At 45.9% G+C, this 22,860-nt stretch overlaps 1 protein-coding gene across 1 annotated transcript in view; it reads right to left on the bottom strand.

Annotated features, from left to right (window-relative positions):
* Positions 1–3,221: 3,221 nt before the first annotated feature.
* The window catches only part of LOC128731314 (regulating synaptic membrane exocytosis protein 2), a 38,422-nt gene continuing 18,783 nt past the window's right edge, over positions 3,222–22,860 (bottom strand). Inside the window, exons 7-21 of the mRNA XM_053824424.1 lie at positions 20,810–20,990; positions 20,021–20,289; positions 19,738–19,875; positions 19,500–19,637; positions 18,149–18,346; positions 16,088–16,222; positions 15,661–16,027; positions 15,381–15,585; positions 11,792–15,273; positions 11,524–11,682; positions 10,854–11,016; positions 6,372–6,558; positions 6,124–6,291; positions 5,809–6,048; positions 3,222–4,140 (exon numbers count right to left, since the gene is read on the bottom strand). Coding sequence (XP_053680399.1) covers positions 5,842–6,048; positions 6,124–6,291; positions 6,372–6,558; positions 10,854–11,016; positions 11,524–11,682; positions 11,792–15,273; positions 15,381–15,585; positions 15,661–16,027; positions 16,088–16,222; positions 18,149–18,346; positions 19,500–19,637; positions 19,738–19,875; positions 20,021–20,289; positions 20,810–20,990 — 5,997 coding nt within the window. The 3' untranslated portion in view covers positions 3,222–4,140; positions 5,809–5,841. The remainder of the gene's footprint in view (positions 4,141–5,808; positions 6,049–6,123; positions 6,292–6,371; positions 6,559–10,853; positions 11,017–11,523; positions 11,683–11,791; positions 15,274–15,380; positions 15,586–15,660; positions 16,028–16,087; positions 16,223–18,148; positions 18,347–19,499; positions 19,638–19,737; positions 19,876–20,020; positions 20,290–20,809; positions 20,991–22,860) is intronic.

The raw sequence follows: 22,860 nt of genomic DNA on the forward strand, positions 1-22,860 counted from the left end.
GCCGTAGTTTTCTCTTTCTCTAATATCACGTTTCCGTACAAATTAATCATATTTCACGATCGATTCTGCTCACGAAGAACATGTTTCTCTAGGCCCCACCCGTCACCAATCAAAATGGGGGTCGGTTATTAAGCAAGCGTAACTTACGTTTATTACAACAACGAAACAAACCCTCACCGATGTCAAAAGCAAAAACCGAATCGTACATCCTAAACTATGCGGTTTTTATTTTCATCCATATGTATATATATTTCTTTTTTTTTTTGTCATTCAGTAGGCCTCAATTGCTGTTGTCAAATTAATGTTTATATGTTTCGTGTCGCATACTGCACTTTGCCACTAATTTACACATTCCGTTTTGTTTTTGTTTTGTATACTTTGAAGCACTTAAAGCAACAGTTATCATTCTACTTTGCCAGATACGTTTGTTTGTTTGCGCATACGCAATCGCATTGCTTCTGGATCGCTCCCCGGTCTCAGCGAGGACCCCCGGAGCTTCGGGAGCAGCTACCGCGAGCAACTGCCTCTTAGCTTACTAAGCGTATTTCGGTTACTCAATAAACCAAGATGAAAATCCAGAACGGAAACTTTTACGTGGGAAGCGTTTTGCAGGGCTTGTAACATCTGCATCGTAAACAAACTAATAATCGCAATCAAACACTGCTTCTTGAGCTCATTCGCTGCCTGAAAGCGACCAAGTCATAGTCCGATATGGTGAATTTAACTTCGGTTCTCTAGAATTCGGAAAACCAATGAAATAGCATGGTAGGAGAAGGAAAAATCAGTTGGTCCTGGTTCTGGTTCTGGCACTCGCCGATTTGCTAACCAAAAGCAACTGGCACAACTGAATCTGATTCACTGGACGGATCGGACATGCGTATCAATCGTGCAGCAAGCTCGTGGAGCTAGTCTGAACGTGAGTTAAATGCATCAACTCGCCTTTCAAGCCATCCCACCTCCTACATAAACCGAGCCTCGAACGAAGAAAAAATGCCAACAGTTAGGCGCGGCTAAGGCCATGCTGCCAGTTTCGTTGTGTTCACCAAACCGCCAAATAAAACTGCCCAACCAATTTTCAAATTCAACACCCGTCCAAAGAAAAACACAATCTAAACGCAGAAGCAAGCAATGGATTGCACATACGCATGGCGGCTTGTTTCCGTGTGTGCACGATAGTCAGTGTTTCACTTTCATCCTTTCTGTTCCGACTTTTATCATTGCGCATTCCCCAAAACGAGTTTAGTTTTTGATTGGCTATGATAATGAAATGTTTCTCAAAGTTCCCTGTAGAAACCTGATCTTATTTACATTTGTTTACTTTTGTTAGTATGTATGTTCATCGCTGTTTTTTGTCAATAAGCCTTTTTTTGTTTGCTTGTTTGTTACTTTACCGCTTGCTTAGTTGATAGTGGTTTTAATTTATTTTGTTTGTAAGTTAAGACAGCTGATGCTCGTTGCGTTTCGTTCCTAATACTTTAATATATGCTGAGGCGTGTTAAGGGGGAAGAAATGAGCTTATAGAGGAAAAGTGAAATGAAAAAACGGTTCTCAATGGTCCTGCTCCAATCGCAAAGTTGCCTTGCTGATAAGAGTATACTTCCTTGCACGGTCCCGCAGACCGGAGCAGATAAATTTTACTTACTTTTCTTTTGCTTCTCTCACTCGTTCCTTCTCTCCAACCTCTTCCTTTTATGGTTCATCAGTTCATTCTATGTACAACACCTACCGAAAGGCTGGCGTGATTTCGAACGCGCCCATGCCGGGGAGCAAACATTTAACGAGAGGAAAACATGTTTAACACACTCTGCATCTTACGCAGTTCTTAACACGCATGCTATCGAGAGACGAATAAATTAAAATACAATCGCTCGCTAATTTTGGTGTTTACGGTTTGAAGATGGACGTACCGTCCATCAGACGTACTTCGAACTCGTTCACATAGATGGAGTTGAGAAAATGTACGCAACAAAATCCATCCATCGATGCAGAAAGTGTCAAATTTCAATACGCCTGGCGCCGATTGCTTCCCGGCACGACCTTCCATCGACCTTCCAAGCTTTCCCGCCCATGAACCAAACCAGATCAAAAGCATAACGACACGGTTGGCTCGAAGGCGACTCGTTGGCGGAAAAATGTTTAAACGTAACGCTTCATTATGCCATAGTCCTTCTCTCCCGATTCGCTAAGCCGTCCATTCGCGTGAAAACGTGGCTCTGATTTCATGCCCTAGCTAATCCTATCGTTTCTCATACTCAGCGAAACAAATGCTGCATCCTATAATGTGTTGTTTGGTACCTATTCCTTGTTTGTTTGTAGTTTTTTTTTTGTTGGTTTACTTTTGTCTTTTTCTTTAGTTTTGTTTTGTGTTAATATTTGCTAAGAAGTTTCTTACTGATAAAGATATGGTTTTTGGCTCGTTTCTCATCTTCTTTTTGTTTTTTTTTCTTTATGAATATGCTTACTTTTTTGTTCCGGTACGCTGCTTGCAGGCATGCTTTAGCAGTTAAATCACGCCTTACCATTTACCTACTCGTATTCCACTGGCTAGCAGATGCATATGATGTTAGCTCACCTATTCCTACCGCTTCTTTTTGTCGCCTTCTTCTTGAAATACCATTCTGTTGTGAACTCCCTCAAACGAATAAGCAGCAGCAATGCCACCCTTCTAATGCGTAAACCGCCCATCGCTTCGGCTTAATAGCTGATTTGGAAAGCATAACTTTATTTAAACAGCGTCTATTAGAGTGCTAAGGCAAACAATATGTTGATTTTAGTTGGTTTGGTTACTTCGTTCATATGTTCGGTATGTTTGGGTGTTTGTGAGTGTAAATGTGTGTAGGACACGGTGTGTAGAGTGTTTTCGTTTGATCACTGGCTTCACTTCCGTTACCGGTATGATTTGTTTCCACTGCTTTCCACAGACATGCCATGGTTCTATCCTGCCTCAACGTCTTTCCATTGTCCTGTTTGTACTTCCATTCTTGCATTAGCATAGTGCTGCTTTTATACCTTTGCTCCGAGTGATTCGAACACATTCAAATTTTGCCCGTTGTATGCAATACGAAGCTACAAATTCCAAAACATCCTTGCAGAATGTGCACTTGTTAACAAGCCAGAAAAATAAAGCCAATTTATGCTCATCCTTACCATCTCACGTTCATCTACTGTTCGTTTTACATTCCTCTCTCATGATATTGGTAGATGCTGCTGTTTCCGTTTTCCGCACATTTTATCAATGAAAATGATGGAGAGCTATTTTTTACGCTTTCTCTTACTCTCTCTCTCTCTCTCTCTCTTTTCCTTTCTTCCAATCTTTCTATTTCTCTTTTCACTCTTCTTATTTGATTTCGCCACATCGCCCTATGAATTCTTTTGTTTAGGATATTCTTTATCTGTTCACTTTGCATTTACGCACTCTCAATTTACTCCTTTTTTCATTTGTTCTTTACGTCTGAAGCATGCTTACTATAATAAGATTTACGATTTATTTAATTTATGTTTATGGTTTTGGATCTCCCCATCCCTCTAGCTTCTCAGTTTTTCCCATTTTTTTGTTTTGGTTTGGTTTCAAATATTACAATTTAATAAATTCACAGATTTGAGTTTCTTTTTTTCTCCCTACCCCCTCCCAACAGTACCCTCCGCCTTTCGTTATCGCTAGTGAGATGATCTTCGTTTTCTTTTCTTTTTTTTCATGTATATGTTGCATATTAGATTTGTGGTTTACTTCTCGTACTCTCGCCATCTGCTATTTCCATTTCACATCTCCTCTCGTACTCGCCTTTGACCCGGCAAGCAGGCTAATGGATAACGTATGGACGATAGTGGATAATTAAAATAATTAATATCAAGCTCCACACTCGTCACCACACGCGACCACGGTCGATTGGTTCTCGGTTGAGCCGCTTGGCAGCGTTCCACGTGCGGTAAGTGGGAGTGTTTGCTAGAGAGTCGACGGCGTCTCTCGAACATAAGGCCGTAACGGTTTCGATCGCACAAATACGCCGGAGTGACCCTAGCTCCTTGATGTCTTGTTTACTTCCGCCCTTTTCGAAGGCAGCCAAGTCGGAAGCAGCACACCATCGGTGAAGGACGCTACTGAACGGTGTGGATTTTGAGTTTCAAACTAAGTTTGTCTTACTGTGAAGCAAAAAGGATACACGAAAAAAAAAGTGTCGAAGGATAATTAAAATTAGTCGGAGATAGTGGTGTAAGCGGCAGGAATAAGCAACCCTAGCTCCAACGATTAGTTTAGCTAATCGACTTTGCTATGTATGTTTGTGAGTCCGCAAACTTCTCGTGGAAAATGAAAGGAAACATGAAACTAATGCAAGGGCCGAGAGAAGAGTGTCTCGTGCGATGAGGAAACATATCGATCTACCATGCGAATAGACGTGAAAGTACGAATCCTTTTTCGAAAGCCTATTTATGAACTACTCGGATAACTAAGAAAAATTGTAATGACATAATAATAGCATATAAAATAAACAAAATCTCCCACAACTAAACATGACAGTACCATAATACATTCATATGTAGAACGTGAACGTGCAAAAGAAAACGATTTCTTAACGATATCAGACGTACCTAGAGAAGAGATACCGAATATGGGAAATCAAGATGAGGTTTGCTTGCTTGTTTGCTGTGGTATGGCGGATTTTCTAGTGACGGAGCAGCTAGGGACTAATGGTTTACGCTATTCGATTCGAAAGGCTAACTTGCGCCTGAGCTTACCAACCAAACCGTTCCACGCAACGTGCGTATTGTACATTTTGAGATCATACTCTTGAGGAGGTGTAGGATATAATTATTCAGGATCATCAAGCCAAGGAGATTTACGGAAAGAGGGACGCATACAGATGATCTGTTTGGGTTTTTTTTGTAAATCTTTGTATAGCATAACGGAGATTTGACATGGTACATTAGATCTGACCTTTTGCAAAATTTTTATTCTTTGCTCATTTAACATCGAAAGGAGTGACTTAACATTTGAGTTTAATCAGTAGATTAGTTGAGGAAACAATCAGAATTATCATAAATGTACCAATAAAAATGAGAATAAACAAAACTGGCACAAAAAACGTAGCAAAGAAAACTTGTTTCAAAAAGTAAATTTTCAACAAACCTATTTGACAGCGTTGCCGAACTACCTTCCACCCACCGTCTACTTCCGCAGACCATGACGATCATACTATCAATCAGTCACTCGGCGAAACTGTATCCCAATCTATCGGATGGTATCATACTTTGATGATGTGCACGCTCAAATTAAGTATAACGCATCAACCAAACCTCGACAAGTCAGTCTAAGGAGTAGATTCAATCGGGAGCAACTACGCGAACGTAAGGTAAACAGGATACGCGAAGGTACCATACCAAAGCTCAGCAGACTCTCCAGGCATGTTGCACAAACACGATGGCGAAGGATCGTTGTGCAATCGTAACTCGTGGTTTGGACATGGAATGGCGGGAGAGAGCTAATGTGGTACGAAAAGGACGAAACTAAAAACGTCAAACCAAAGCACGACACCCGTCTACGATGGGACAGTGACGGAAGTGAGTTGAGGAAGTGATCGTTCAACAGAATTTTGGACAAAAAAATGAACACACTTTTTAACTCTGGCATTGCACGTTGTAGAAGCAGCGTGCGTGTATCTACTAACGATGTCTATGCCTAAGTTTGCAGCTCACATTAGGGATAGATAGATGGTGAGGGATAGTCATAGAAAGAAATAGATAGAAGGAGAGAGAGATAGAGAGAGAGAGCGTGATGGTGTCGGAGGTGGAGAGCAGGATAGAAGTAGTTACACGAAGGTGATGCTCAATGGATCGCTAGAGGCTTTACAGCTTGAGTGAATCGAGTGATGCGATCGAGGATCGTCTAGATAGGCCCAAACTGGGGGGCCCACTGACCAGTGACGTCGTTCCGAACAGTTTGTACCAGCCGATGACTATGTGTGATAGGTTGAGGTTGTCCAGCATTATCTGAGCTACGCCCATGAATACCTTCTTGCCCTCCATGCGACCGTAATCCCCCCACACCGTAACCTATAGCGGAATGAGATAAAAACGTGAAAAACTGCCCCAGAGCAATAACACGGAAGCAGAACCGATGATACTTACTTGTAGTATGCAGCCCGCGAACGGCTCCCTAAACACTAGTTGTTGCTGATATAGTGGGTCTAACGTTTTCCTAGCAGTCGTTGTTTTTGCTTTTTCTATACATTTTTTACCGGAAACTAAATACACTTTAACGTAAGGCGCTGGAAGTACTTTTGAGCCAGGACGTGCCTGTAACGGGATCGAACGGGAAAAGATCATTGGAGTCAGTCCCTGCGAAGGGCAAGAGTGAATCCCTTCAGAGCGCTTACCTGCAATCCTCTTGCTCTTATCACTTCAACCTCTAAGGAACCCTTCTGATAGCACATAGACAGTTGAATATCACCTAAGGCCGGAGCACCCAGTACTTGGCGTCCAACTAGCTGTCCTGGTCCCAAACCATCGATGAAGTCCGATAAAGGTCCCGTATCACCCGCCACTCGCAGCGATGGTGACCATCTGGCAGCGATCGCAGTGCAGTACAATTCCAACGAAAACAAACGCAAACGTTAGTCAGCTTCGGAAGGATCGGCAGCCCCGAATCTCCGGAGGGAACGAATTGGAAACCAAGATGGGATAAGAAAGAATCCCGGCACCTAGTGTACCGGAGACTACGCAAATCTAGAGGCACTTGTTCAAACTTATGGAAAACATAACGAAACAAAAATATCAATATAACGACAAGCGGACGTGCCAGCATGCGGCAGTTTTGGGTTAGCAACACCGCGAACAACCCCCGCATGTTGCACGTGCTCGCTCATTTCTTCTATATTAATCGCCATCGGAAAGCTCCGACGACTCGTGGAAATGGAAGAATAAAAAAATCATCAACCAAACACACATACACACACGCACATCAAGCACACCGAAACGCACACGTACGTGGTGAGTAAAAAAAAACATAACCAGCTGAAAAGAGATTGGTTTCGCTAGATCAACTAATGGATGAACCGCTGATTTAAGGGAAAAGGATGAGCAAACTGAAGTGACGATAATGGGAAGAAAAACGAACTGAACACGTTGATTACCGGTTAACCAGGACAGTGTTTGCGATTTGAATTGAAAACGTAACAATCGCTAAACAAAAGGTTGCATGGTAAACACACAGAAAGCGCATGAATCTCGCGCGGAAGACGATAGTAAAAAGATGGCCAATACGAGTTCGTTCAGGACGAAAGATAAGATCCGCAAGGGCACACAAAATCGAGCTACAGATCGCATATCAAAGGAAAACATCCTAGCAATGAGGTACGAAATAGCAAGAGGAAAACAAGCAATCACGTGGCAGGATGGACCGAACGGAAAGAAAACGAAAACGAAAACATAACGAAAGCATCGGCGCCTTGCGGATGAAAGTGAAAACAAACGCCACCGAAGTAACAGAACGGTAAACAGCGGTTTGCTTTTGACACGCGCAGTCGGAGGGAAACAGAGTCGGTTTGGAAAAACATGTGGACACAGTACAGCTCAGCGTTTGCCGGGGGTCTGTCGAGGATGACCGAAAGGCCCCGGAAGGTGGCATATCGCTGCGGAAAAGGTTAACAACAAACACATTCGGTAGCATTCGCGTGTCATCCGGGTTTTGCTTATGCGTTCGTCCTTGCGACAGAGAGCTCACAGCAAAAAAACGCTTTACAGGGAGAGATAGACAGTTTGTAGTGTTCATTTTTTTTCTTTTTCGTGTAGTGGAGCATTCTACGAAGCGTCTAGCTACTGGTGCAATCTACCATCATGCATTCTACACGGTAAAAATAGAACAGAACATAGAATTCATATTTACAAATCGTTCGGTACTGATGATCATCTGTATCGATCGCCAAAAATCGAATAGACACACTCGTGCCTACTATCGTCCAAAACAGTATCAATTAGTTTTTCTTTGTTTGTTCTAGTCAGTGAACCATATGAAACATAATAATTTAAAAATAAAACAAATTGCTACTTCGCTGTATAATATTGGAACATTTGTTGTCGATCACATTCGTATCAGCAACTCGCACAGCGTATTTGATGTTTTCACTAAGATGAACATAATTTTAGTAAATGAATTATAGTCATTTCGTAAAAAAATTTGAAAGCCCAAAGCTAAAATGAAAAAAATAAAAGATTTCAATCATAAGTATAAAAAAGACTAGAAATGCAAAGTCTTGCTTCAATACGTAAATACAGCTTATGATCAAATGCTTTGGAATAGTTAGCAGCTAACGTTGATACAAGCGAGTATATAGTGTATCATATTTGAATGCGCAATGTGCAAGATTAAAGCCAACGATTGCAGTCATGCCCACGATGCAATTGACATGTACAGCAATAACGACACGCATCTGCTAGAAAATGCGAACGAAATGAAACAACAACAGCAGATAGAATGGAACACATCGAACAGACAGCTAAACACAGCCAATGGCAGGAATCAAAGCAAGCGAAATTGAAATCCAAAATGGCAGCAGCTCACAAACGGACAGAGAAGAGAAATGCACAAGTTAAACAAACAATTAGTCGAATAGCACACACAATTATGCGATTGTTTTAAACAGTTACACAGAGACACAAAGAGATAAGAGAGAGAAAGAGAAAGAGAGAGAGAGAGAGACACAGAGAGAGTGTGTGTAAGATATAGAGGGACAGAGAAAGAAGATTCGAGTGGCGACAGAAACAGATGAGAAAGTAAGAGAGAATTATAAAACACGAACAAAACGGAAACGGAAGTCGGTTTTGCATACGGCAACGCGCCACCATAACCGGGAACGATGGCTAAACACACACTTACGAGGAGCCTTCGGAGCTCGAGATCGAGTGTAAGCTTCCGGCCCGATAGGCTGCCGACTGTGCTGGAATCGGTGTTACTTCGACCGATCGTTGGATCGATCCGGCTGACGCTCGTTTGCGCTGCGACGTCGAGGATGAGGATGAGGACGACACTCCTTGGTCTGCGAGCAAGATCGAACGGGCAAGAATGGATATGACAGATTGATGGGAGACCAAAGAACTGTTCGCGAGTGAGTGACATATAGCGAGAAGGCTCGCCGGAACAACGTCGTAGCAGCCACGGTAGCCGTAGTCCATGGACACGCCATTGGATACGTTTTCCGTGGGCTCCCTTCGAACGGTGGGACGAACGGACTGAGCTGCTGCTGCTCTAACCTAAAGTGTTGATTCTCCGTACTGGTGCATCAATGTCGACATCGTCTATGCATATCGGTGGCACAAATTGTTCATAAGCGCTAAACTTATGCTTTGCGTGTCCATCACACTAAGTGACACGATGGGCATGATGCCAATCCGTTTAAAAGCTTCTCCAATCCAACAAAGCATACCATCTTCAACAACACAAATCTTCGTTGGCACATGATCGGAAAATCGTCCGTGCAAAACGCGCCACATGTTCGAAAACAAAAAGGAGACATAATCGTGACAGAATGGACGATGATGTAATGGGTACGAACGGAAAAGAAAACCAAAACATAACGTTCAATACACTTCCAAGCTAGGAACGCAACAACAGAACGACCAGACAGAAAAGCGCGTGTTTCCGGCGGAAACACAAGTAACAATGAGAAACACCTATCGAGCAGATCGTATAAAACACGAACGTACTGCTTCCCTGTGACGGCATTGACTTCACTGCAAGCACATACCTTCCCGCGGGACACCAACACTCCGAGTACGAGTACGACAACTAAACAACGTATACTATACACTCTACCATCCAATATGAAACGGCGCCTGAGTAAATCGGTGTGGCGCTATGCCTGCGCACCATCAACCTGCCTTTTGAGCCGGCCGACAAAACAAAATGGACGCTGATATCGCAACGATACTTAGTGAACAAGGGAACGAAAATAAATGAAATGAGTAACATTACACTAAGAAACGAAGAGCAATCGTACTCGCGCATCTAAGAAAGCGAATGTAGTTTACAGTGATGTGTCTTAAGTGTCTCTTTTGGATTGAACCTATGGTGTACGTTAACCGGCACGTCAACGTTGTTGCTATCGTGTGTGATTGTGTGAAAAAGGGTGAATCGTGACCATCTCATAACATACTGGGGTGTTGCTCTAGCATACAAGCATTTCGGTGTCGTTTCAGGCTGCATCGCTCAGATCATTTGCTCTTGGTCGTGTCCGGATGCATCTCTCCCCGTAATTCGTTTTCGCAACGCATGCTAACGTTTTTTTTTTATCCACATGACACGGAAACGGATAAACTACAAAAACGACTCCATTGCCCTTAAATGGCCATCGAGTATGAATAGTTTTCTCGTTGTTTTTTTTACCTCTGACAAGCGCTTTTTAAGGGTTGATGTAAAAAAATTAAAACCACGAACGGACGTAAGAATGGGTTGGGCAAAATTGAACAAAAGAAAATTGACGAATGGTAATGAAAAAAGGAACTCGCTAGATCATGTCATCCAAACTCTTTTGCCGCTCTACTGGAATACTCTACTGGAACACTACACGTCTACAAAATGGATGGAAGGTGATGAACTTAAACGGGAGTGTCCAATGAAATTGAACCGAGACGTTTCATAAGATCTTTTGAAATGAACTCGTAAGGTTTATTTGGCTATAAATTATAACGTGGGTGGGAAATCTTGGAGTGTTTGAGGACAAACAGGAACAGACTATAAAGGCGCAAATCGAAACGAAAACGAAAAAGCCAAACTCATACCAAAATAACTAAATTAACGTAAACCGCAACCATAACTTGCAACTAGGAGCAACAAACGAAGGAAACAAAAATCAGCAGCGAACCTGTCACCGTCGACACTTCCTTCGCCATCGCTAGAGGCGGAAGAGCCCCGCGATAGTCCTCCGCCGCGCACCTCACCCGGGAGTACCTCCTCGCTTCGATGTACGGTAAAGGAATTCTTGCCTCGCTTACCAAACCCCATGCGTCGCTTACGACCTTTTTCATATGTTGAATGAAATTGATTATCAAAACAGTGTCAGTTCCGTACGCTGTTGGCTGAGAATGGTATTTTTTGTACATTGATGCTACACACACACATAGAGAGAGACACAGTGAGAGAAAGAGAGAGAGAGAGAGAGTGTGGCAGGATAAAGGATAACGGGGATGGCTGAGGGCCGGACATTTCATGCACCCAGCAGCACGAAGTTGCTGGTGTTCCACTGCCGCATAAGCAGTTCCCTCTTTCTCGCTGAAAGTTAGATTGCATTAATAGGCCAAATTTTCCATTTCACCATCGGTTCGAATCGAAAAACGCCCGCCAGCAACGCTGACCAATATGGGCACTAAATTTCGTTTAGGCCTTTCGCCCGTCTACACGTCGCGTCATGTGAAGCGTTGCCAACCAGGACACGCGGGATGCGCACGCACGTTCCCGCGCGATCCGTCGACAGCAACTCACTGTACAAAAACTCAAACTCACACGAATAGCAACGCGTATGCTGAGGTAGTTACCTGTTGCCGACAGTTGCGACGTCGAGTTACTCTTGATACCCATACCAGTGCCGAACCGATCCCGGTCCCTGGTCGGCGTTTCGCTTTTCGGCGATCGTTGGTCCAACTTACGTCGTGCGTCCAAGCTCTGTATCACTGCCGTATCACTTAGGCTACCGTCTGCGAAGGGATGGAAGGAAAAACAAACCGACGGCGTCATTGAAAAGCGTGCGTGTTTTCTGGACTCTCACGCAAGGATACTTGACGCTCGAGCATCAACGCAACGTACCTATCTTATCCTCCGGTGTTCCCTCGGTATTCGAAAGACTTTGGTCCAGTTCGCCGCGCTCGCGCGACTCCCGTTGCTCGCGATCGCTCAGATCGCGGTCCCGTTCGTGATCGCTGCTGTTCCGATCTCGATCCCGGTCCCGCTCACGATCCCGCTGTCGATACGCATCCCGTCCACCGTTGTGGCCACCGTAACGGCTGCGGCCGCGCACATCGTAGTCACTGTGAGCCGTCCGACCATCCCGGTGCCGTTCAGACATCCCGGACGATGGCGAACGGGTACGGTTTGATGCGGCGTGCCGATCGTGCGATCGGGAACGTGATCCAGATGCATCGCCAACCGCCACCGTGGAGGGTTTTTTCATCGAGGGCCGTTTCGGTTCGGTTTGCAGCAGCGCAACGCCGTTGGAGGATTTAGAGGAAAGATGGGAAGCATAGTTAGCGGAATGTCTACTGCTAGCACTACGGCCGCTGCCGGCGCGGTACGGTGAGGATGGTGATTTCGTGTATTCGAAGTACTCCGGCTTGTCGTTGATGCTAACGGAGCTGTGACGCACGCTGTCGCTCTTGCTGCTGCCCCCGTGGCGATCTTTGTTCTGCAAATTCGCCAAAAACTGGTCCAACCCCTCGAGGCTGCTCGTGCGCCGCATGTCCTGACGTGTCCTGCGCTTCAGCGAAGACTTCCCATTGAAGGACGCATTTCGACCGCGCGAGAACGAGCTCTCGAACACCTCATCGTCGCCCTCTTCGAGCCCATCCTCATCGTCGTCTTCTTCAGCACTATCGCTATGGTACACCTGGCGTCGCACAGGCACATCTCCCGCATCATCGTTCGAGTACAGACTGGAGCTGCGCGATTTGCACTTGGGGAACATCTCGGGACGTCGTCCTGAATCGTCCTCTTCCCCATCAGGAACCATTCGACAGCCCTTGCGATCGTACTCTCGCTCGTAACCCACCGCACGCTCGCGATTGTATCGATCTGCAGGACGCTGTCTCGAACGATCCTCTTTAGAACGACGATCGTCGACTAACGCGTACCGATCGTAGCAATCCTGGACGCGCTTGCTGTAGTTCAGCTCACCGTCACTAAACGAGTGGCTACGATTCAGTACGGTTGGACTTTCGTCACTCAGGTAAACCGTCGATTTCGGTTTCTGTAGCAGCTCCATCCGCACCTCGTCGATGATCGACTTTATCGACTCCGAGCTGCTGTATAGCACCGTCGATTCTGATTTAATCTCATCCACCCGACCCTTGCTGTCTGATTTGTTCTTAGCAAGCTTGGTCTTGGAGTCGCTCTTTGTATCGATTTCTTTAAATTTCGGCTTTTCTGTCACTTTTCCCTTGGGCGCAGTGGAACCCGAAGACGTGCCCGCTTTCGTCGGTTTACCCTTCTGTGAACCGGTCTTCTTCAACGACCCACCACTAGTTTTAGCTGGGCTTTTCGTGACCTTCTTTTGACCTCCGGCTCCCGTGCTCGATTTCGACTTTGTCATTGTCGGTTTCGTCGACTTCACTTTAGCCGTTTCTTTGGCCGATTTCTCCGGCTCCTGCTCAAGCTTGGCAACGTTTGCGGACTTTTCTTTTGCTGCACGTTTCCCAGCAGTGACCGGTACATCCTTTAAGCCTGATCCAGCAGTAGGCTTTCTATCACCACCCGTATCGTCATCGACGTTTTTCACAATATTCAACGTCAAATTACTGCGATCCAAGCTGGTCTTGGAACCGCTGCGACTTTTACGCCCCTGACGAGGAGTCGAACCCACCTTTTTCGATTCGACGCAGCTTTCCTGCGTTTCCCCACCCCCTTCTTCGCTGCCATCCCCACCACCGAGTGAACGAGTGCGTTTGCGGAACACCTTCTCCTCGACACTGCTCGCAAACACGTTCTTACGCACGCTCTTCGTCTTCCAGCCCGTGTCCGAGTCGTACTCTATGTCTATAATTTGATCCTGCGCAATCAACGAGTGTGATCGAGCGATCTTTTCCGGTTTGCCAGCACCAACGCCACTCACCACGTACGGTTCGTCGCGAGCCTGCCTTTGGTAGGCCGAAAAACGATACTCGCTGGGAGACTTCAACACTTCGAGCGGTTTGCCAAGGATCCGGTCATTGTGATGAAGCTGCAGATCATCCACTTGGCCATATCCGTGCTCGTCGTCCTCGGTACCCGGCAGGACGAGTGAACTTGTAATCAACGCGTCCCGCAACGGTGGTATCACGTGATCCACAGTCAACGGAGTGTCCGCGTACATACTCACCGGACGCGATCGCCGAAAAGGCGCATCCGACGAGCTAATCTCACACACCGTCCCTTCCGGGTTGCTGGTGTACCGGATGTTACTTTCACCAAGATTCTCTCGACTGTTGCTAATACACGTGATCGTTTGATTCTGATAGCCAGTGTTCGGATCGTACACATTCTTATTCGAGATGCAAATGTTCTGCCCACCCGGTCCACTCATCCCCGCCGGCTCATACACGATGCTGTTGTGGAGATTCTGGTCCGAAAAGGACGACTTCAAAATGATCTGATTCGTGCCCACCGGTGGTGGTGCCGATGGTGGAGTAGCGTACTGTGCTAGCGCATCTCCACCTGCACGTCGATCAGGGGGATGATACCGGCTCGAGATCGAGATCATTTGATTGCGAGGTTGCGCGTACCCACACGAGGGTTGTGGATCCCCAGGTCGATTGGATAACCGCCGCATGATCATCGAATTGAGGTTCGGCTCAGACGTGTTGGACCGCATGGCATACGATGGACGGCGCATTCCCACATTCGTTTGGGAAGGTTGCCGATAGTCCATCGATGCCGGTGCGTCAGCGTACATCGACGAGCTCATGATCGGATCCAGTGATCCTGAGGGGGCTCTAGCTCGTCCAAAGTAATGCTCCGTAGGAAGCGACCCAGATTGGAACTCGAACGAAGCACCGGGAAGCTGCTGCGCTAGTTGACCAGAGGGCAGATTCAACGAAGCCGTCATCACGTTGTCACTGCCCTGATTCATCGAGAAGCTCTGGATCGTGCTGCAGTCCGGTTGCAGCGTTATACACTGCTCGTTAAAGTAACCCTCCGACATCGAACCACCGAGACCACCGGAAGCAGAACCGTAACTGCTGACCATAGCTGGTGGAGCTGGCGGAACGCTTTGATCGGGTGGTGCCGGTGAGATCGGAATCGACTCTGGCAGCTCGAGAGGAATTGCCGCGGATAATGGCGGTCCCGAGAGACCACCGCAAGCACTAGCGCTACTGGCAATAGGAGCAATAATACTACTAGCGGAAAGTGTCGGTTCAAACTCCGGTTTGGGAGGAATGATCGCGGATTGCGTCACATCCGGAAGCACCGGAAGGGCGGCTGCTTTGTCGCCGAACTGCTGCGGTCCGAACGAATACTCACTCGGCAGGGCGCAGAGAGATGTCGTGGCCCAACCCGTTGGTAGGCTGCGGTGCTGCAGTCGGCGAGTCTGGTGGTTCCTTCAAACCCGAAGCAAGAGGCGTTTATTGGGCGCGATCGTCAGCAATTCCCGTCGGCCCGGAATATCCCGTCGCAGGTATGCTCGATCCCGTCTACCAAAACTCACCTGATCCCCTTCGATCCACGCGGTCGCTCCGATTGGGTTGAGAAAGCACTTGAAGTAACACTAACTACCGATTCCATATCGGAATCACCAAAGTCACCCATGAAATCCTTGTCCGGGGATAGCGAGTGCCTTGGCCTAATTCTACTCTCTAACGAATGCGTCGTCAAGTCACTGTCGGATAGTCCGGAGTAGTGCCGTTCCCAGCCTAAAAATGTGTGACGAACGTTTGGTTAGCCCAAGGGTCACAGTAGACGATCACATTGGCTCGTCGGCTACTCACCTCCCATTCCTGTGCTACGGTACGTCGGCTGATGGTGGCTCTGGCGGCCACGGTGCCGCGCGAATCGACCACCGCTGCGCTCCTCAAAGTCCTGAATGAAACGCTCCCGTATTGCTGCATTCCGTGACATGTGAGGTACTTGTGGTAATTGTCGCTTCTTCGGTGAACCGGTTGGTGTCGCTGTCGCTGATCGTGATTGAAATCGTGGCGCATACTGATGCAATGGAAGAACTGGATATTCTGTATATCTATCATCTTGCGGCGATAACGAGTCCCGCCGATCGTCCCGATAGTTGTCGCTCGGTGCCGCCGATTGGCTTCGCTGATTCAACGCCATCGTACCGTTGCGCCTGTAGGCTGACGATGCCTGGAAAAAGCCCGATCGTGTGGGTTACCACTTGAAACTTCTTTGCTTTCAAACACGTACCTCTGCACTCATCTGGTTGTGAAAACCCTGTCCGACGCCTGAAACTGTACGATAGTCCTTCGCTACCATGCCAGCCGCTCGTTTCCTGCCTTGAGGGGACATATCCCGTCTAGATCGTCTATCCTGCAGATCGACCTTCAATGCGAACCGCGTGCATCAAGAAGTACATGTTGAAGGAAACATTGCAATGGGAGAAGAAACGCAGAAAAATACAAAGACAAATAAAGAGAAAAAACATGTTAGTACCGGTTGTTCTAGTAGCCAAGGATGGGCATTTGAGTTTAGCAACACTGCAAGAGAGATAGAGAGTAATGCTTGATGTGAGATAGTCCGCGAACGAGACTGCTCGTGACGGATGATACTAGGTATGTCACTAGCCCGCTGCCCCGTGCTGGTGGCATTTTAGTATTTTTTTTTTCAAGCAGTACCTGCGTGTGGTGTGTCCAGTTCAGTGTCTTTGGTAAATGTTCAATGTTCGAGTTATTGTAATGTCTGTGCGGTTGGGGTTGGTTGTGATATACGTTTTCACGCAGGCCGAGCGTGATTCCGACTCGTTTGATTCATATGAACAGTTTACGATACCGTCCTACACGTTTTTATCTACTAAACTACTAAAACATTAGTTACGAAAGAGAAACTAACAAAGTCAGCACGAAGCGTCAATATGAATTAGCTAATAGGCACGAAACCGAGCAAAAAACCGGTCGTCCCTTCGAATCTAAACATAAAATAAAAAAATCAATCCGAAGCCAAACGTATTCTGCTGCGGATTTACTAATTTCAGGAAGAAAGAACAAGAAAATCGAACAACATAGTAAAGAGAGTACGGAACTAGAACGGTAGGACAAAAGAGGAAAAAAGCAGAAGGTAAGAGAAGTGTAAAGTGTAAGTAAAGCTGAACGAGAAGAATGTACGGAAAGAGAAATGTGATACAGCGTTTGAATTGGAGTAATAGGAACGAAACAAAAACAGAAACGATGGCAGGAATGATCTAACCAAAGGGTAACTATTTTAGTCAAAGCGATAGTTTTTTTTTGTTTAACGGGGATGGGTTTTCATTCCTCCAACGGAAATTGAACAAAGGAAGCGATAAAATTGCCAAGCGTAAAACTAGTTCTGTTTACTGCATTTGTTGTTTGTCTGTATTCATCTCATGAACATTGTTAACGAGAGTGACAGGAACGCGTACGTTCACTCTATTTGCACTCAGGTACAACACCAATCATGGAGATTATTTTGCATAGATTTCTTTCGCGATGCACTGCCTGACAAGCTGATCTTTGTCATGGTGCGCAGTTACATCGACAATCAGGTAGATTTTAATTGCATCAAAAGCTAAAACCGTGGTAGCATGAAACTATACCCCCAAAAGGTTGCTGAAAATCGAAGCCAAACGAACCAAGATTAGGGAATTACGTTTCGATGGAGGACATCAGAGCTAGGGCTATGCATTTCAAACAATGATCCCATCCACAACAACCGTGTGCATCGCTTCCCACGTTCTAACACAAGAGTGAAACTGAAAACCACACATAGAACTGAAAATAAAAGCCTGAAAATATACACTGCAAAGAAATGAAGTAAGTTTTCGACGTGAATAACAAACTTTGTACAAGACACCGTGAAGGCTGCGCGATGCTGGATGATTGGTCTGAGTAAATGTGGATGAAAATGGTAGACTAATTGTACAAGACCCTCGGTGTATCCGTTTGTACAGCTGAAGGTGCTGTAACTAATCCGCGACAACACTGATCACAAGCCTTTACATAGGCAGGAGAATCAATTTTCGGTTGCGCACAAAACGCTCAGCTAACCTATATTGCCAATTCGTGATCTCTCCACTGCAACTGATTTTGGCGGTTGCTTAATTAAAAGCAACCGTCAACGGATAAAATGAAAACACCGTTCTATGTTTCAGTATCATGTTGACGGAACCTGAGGTGCACGGCTTTCGCGACGCGCTGTCCTTGGCTTTACGACTACTAGGACTGTATTTTTTCTCTTTTTTTTGTTTTAGGGGTTGTGGAGGGGCGTTTTTTTTGTGTTGGATTATGCGTTTACCTCTGGCGGAGGACTAGATGAGCTGCCTAAGGATGATACACTAGCGCCGTCACGTCCGGTCATCAAACCATCTATATCGCATTCGGATGTCGTATCAGAGTCACTCAATCGTGAGGTCGTACTCGGCGGCGATAAATGATCGGTCGGGGTCAATATCATATCCAATTCGTTGCCAGGTTCTTTATCGTCTCTACGCAACTACGAATAGATATTGTGAAAAATGTAATGATTGTTTTTTGCTTTCATTTCACGCTATGTCGTACACGTTTCTTCTTGACAATGGAAAGGGAGTTTATTAAATTGTTATTGCTCGTTGGTGGCGAAAGTCGAGAAAATATTGGCTATTCAATTTGTTCGTGTGATTTATAGTTTAAACGACGGAAGGTTCATTTGTAGATTCATTAAAAAAAACGAAAATAGAAATTAAAATTTATCATCGGACGAAATCGTTATTTCGTGATCGTGCAAACGTTGCACTTCTTGAGTAAAACGTTGCGGCAATATACGAAGAAGATAAAAACGATTTACTTGGCAAATTTAAAGGGAACTAATGTTGGAATAAGACTCATGAGCGAAAACTTTGTTCTCTAGCATTTTCGTTAACAGTATCACTCAAGACGGGTGTTGTAAATGGTTTTCAACAAAATGATGAACACAGAATAACAATGTTGAGAAAATGAAACGAAATCTGCATAGTGATCGTAGGCTGGTTCAAATAGACAGAGAAAGAGTGAAAGAGTATCATCAACCAAGGCAAACGAAAATGAAACGAATGTGTAGCCATGTTGCCAAGCGTCTACGAATATGACGGGAAAATGGAATTTAGCAGAAAGCGTAAAAAGTATAGGAAAAAGTTGAATTGTCCTATTATGGAGAGTAAAGAACAACTTTACAAATAAACTTTAACGATGTAATTTAACGGTTAAAACTCAGCTCTTTAACACGGCCAAACAATAGTTAAAAGCAACGAAACTATCAAAAAGTTACCTGCAAGTATCTTGCAAATTGAAGATATATAAAAACGAACTATAATATTTGCCACTAAAGAAAAAAGGAATAAATAAAACCCATAAACAAACGATGTGTAACAGTGTAAACTGGTATTTATGTAAGGTTGCGTCAAAATTTCAAAAGAAAAAGAGCATAAAACTGGATAGGCCCATTTGCCTGTCCGATTTATAGTAAAAGGCAATAGTCGTACCAAGGTGGGAACAGTTGTAGGAGAACAAAAACGAAAAATACGATAACGAAACGAATAGACTGGCGCACACAGGCGAAATATATTCATAGTGGATGGATCGGACGGTGCAGCGACGAACGAACGATCATCCTGTTCCACCCCAATACGTACAGTATCTCGCAAGGAGTCCTGGTGCGGCTGGAGAATGTACCATTCTGCCTCGTCGTCCAGCGGATGCGTGGACAGATCGATAATTACTTCGCCAAGGAAATCGTTCGCACCGTACCGCACGTAATCCCACACCGTAACCTAGAAATGAGAGACAAGCGAGACACTCAGTGGTTCGCATCCTGTGCCTTGCGCATCCCTTCCATTGCAGAGAAAAGGAAGAAAGCTTATAAACACTTACCTCGAACAGGCGATTGTTCAGATCCGCCCGCCGAAGGCCCTCATACACAAACGTTTGGCCCCAGCGAGGATCATTCGTGAGGGCTAGCGTTTTGGTGCGTCGCTTCGATTTTTCGCTTCGATCCGGCAACAGGCAGATCTATGGTTTTTGGGGGTTGAGCGTAGGCGATTGTAAATTTAAAAAATATATTGAAGACAACGAAACCGCAAGCGGTATAGAAAGCACTGCCGTCAAAAGGGGGCTCGCTCCGGCGGTAGCAGGACCTTGAAATAAGGTGACTTACCTTCACGTACGGATTCCTAGCGGCACCATTCCCCCGCGGGACAAGGCCATTGGCGCACAGTACGGTCACGATCAGCTGCAGCGAGCTTGGCTCGAAACCGAGCTTGAGCTGAACCCGCCCGCCGACGCTGTTCTCTTGCGACACCGTCCCGGCCGGGGCCAGCCGGTTGCTGTACCGCGGGTTGGACGAGTAGTTTCGGACGCTGTGTAAATCTGGCGAACCTGGCGAGGTTACCAGCACGCTGGGCTTATCACGACGATCGTAGCTCTCTGCAGGCGGTGAGGGGTGAAGTTCAACGGGCAATTAACGTGGAGCCAGAACGCGACAGTGACAAACAAGAACGCAACACACATCGAAGATGACGGAACAGAATCGAACCAAAAACGGTAACACAAAACATAATTGACACCGATGCACACTCACGCATACATAGAAACAATTACATATGTAAGTAAAGAAATTAAATGAGCAGCAGAGAAAACGAATCGGTTGTTAGCTGCAAGCTGCGGCCGTTCGATCGAACAAGCGACTCGACCCGATAGCATAAACGCACGGAAGCGTGCGCGATCGCTAAGCTTTCGCAGAGCATAAGAGAGCATTTTGCAACGGCTCGAAAGCGCTAGACGGAAACGGAAACATGCGCAACCCTCAACCAGCGAAATGCGATCGAAATTTGCCATCCAACCACAAAAATGGTCACGTCCTGTGGCGAATCGACAGCATTCGCACGTGTGCCCTGCATCAACCCCACGCGTGGGCCACTAGCGGGCCGCGAACGAGCATAATTACCTGGCCTGATATGTGCGCCTTCCAGCTCGATGAGGGCGGCACGGGGATCGCTCGGCAGCACCTGGCCACCGCGCACCTTCAACCCCAGCACGTCTTCGCCGTCGAACTGTCTCCGCTGCACCATACGACCGGTCGCGCGACCGCCATCCGCCGACGACACTACTTGCCAGCTGACCGGGTTCTGTGCGGACGAACATGACGTTTGGTGAAGGATACGGGACGTTTTCGACATACGTCTTCCACGGGCGATGCACCGGAAGCTCGCTATGGCCACCCGCGCTCAGCCACGATCCCGGTACATCGCCCGGCCTACGCTAGAAGGTGTGGTTGTCTGGTTTGCATCGCCAGGAACGTGTTTAGATTGATGGATGTATGTATGTCAACGGGAGAAACAATTGATTTGCTGCTATTTTAAGTCATTTCGGTCCACGTCTTCAACGGAATACAGTCTCATACTGGCCATCTTGCACCAACATTTCTATGTCTCGAAGCCAAAGCTTGAAAGAACTTTCACTGGGGCACAATTTTCCCGATCACTTCCCCACGGTTGACTAACCGGCGTGCAATCACAACTGAATAGATCGACCAATGCGATCATTCAATGGGTCAGACGAGCTCAAAAGAATCATGAAACAAATGAACCAAATACAAACACGTGATGAAAAACGCTTTCAGAAGCAATCGATTTCCGGTATTCTCGTCCTTGCTTGCTCGAATCAGAAGGCAAGGACTAGTTCACATTTTTTTATGACACACTCAATGTGAGCGTCAGAGAAAAAGTCGAGGGAAGGAATCGAACTGGTACGGAGTCGAGCTGCATTGGAGAGCAGCATCCCTCGGACAGGTATGATAGCTGGAGTGCAACGGAAACCGATCATGGAAGAATGGCGTTTACGTGTATTTACAAGCCGAAATCGACTGCATGATGCTAGATGAGGCGAAGGAGTGTAATTATTACGATTCCCCCATACCAAATGCCCATTGTGCTCACACGTAATTTTGCCTTTCATCATTTGCCACCAACGATTCGCAACATTCACAGATCGAGACCGTCGTGCAGGTGCGATGGACGGATACGGAAAGCACAATGGTGCAGCATGAGTGCATGAAACTGAGACTTTGAAGGAGCGTGAGATGAAAGATTTAACGTTAAGTCGAGAGGAATAGAGAAGTTTTACATTACCCTGCGGCACAAACAACACCGGTACTCTACCGAGCATGTACACACATACAGTGGAGTATAAATAGGCATCGGTTAGACCGTAGATATGGAAACTGCAGATAAATAGAGAGACACATACACACACACAGAGCAGAGACAGCAAAACCAGGAGACCAGTTTGGCTGGGAGGAAAAGAGAAATAGAGATAAAACAAAACACACCAAACACCCGCACACAAACTCACGAAGGATGCATTCCGTGCTCGATGGATGCGTTTTGTGGTTGCGAAAAAGAGAATGCCAGGTTGTGTGTGGGTGAATGGAAATGTGTATATGACTGTGTGCAAAACAGAGAGATGACACACACGACGCAGATGATCACGTTTGCTGAAACGAAGAATGGCAGGACATTGCGAATCCTGCCAGGATAGCCAGCAGTCACTGGAAGCATGGAAATGGTAGCCGTATTTACACGTTTGATAAGCGATGGGTGTTATGAGCATAATGGAAAGGAGTAGTGAAAATTCGCCCGACGATTTTGAGCTGACCGAGCAGATCGAGCGGTGTGTTATTTGCTGGTTGGTAAACTAACACATCAATTATCGATTGTGCTTTTCCTTTTGGCAGAAGTAAATGCAAATAACGCGATTGTATATCGTTTCCAACATTACGTAAAGAGTGAGGAAAAGAAGCTGATTTTTTGTTAATTTCAGCTTGTTTCCTCGGTAATGCCTTGCATCATTTTATGGCCCAGAAATTTTTACTTACAACAATAGTCTGCCAGCATAGTTTAAAAAAATTAACACCTTTGCTCGTTCATCACTACTCGCGCCAGCATAAGAATCGCCGAACAAACATGAACCGCAGCGAAGCATATCATACGTCAACAT

Source organism: Anopheles nili, chromosome 2, assembly GCF_943737925.1.
Source record: "Anopheles nili chromosome 2, idAnoNiliSN_F5_01, whole genome shotgun sequence".
Classification (NCBI taxonomy): Eukaryota; Metazoa; Arthropoda; class Insecta; order Diptera; family Culicidae; genus Anopheles; species Anopheles nili.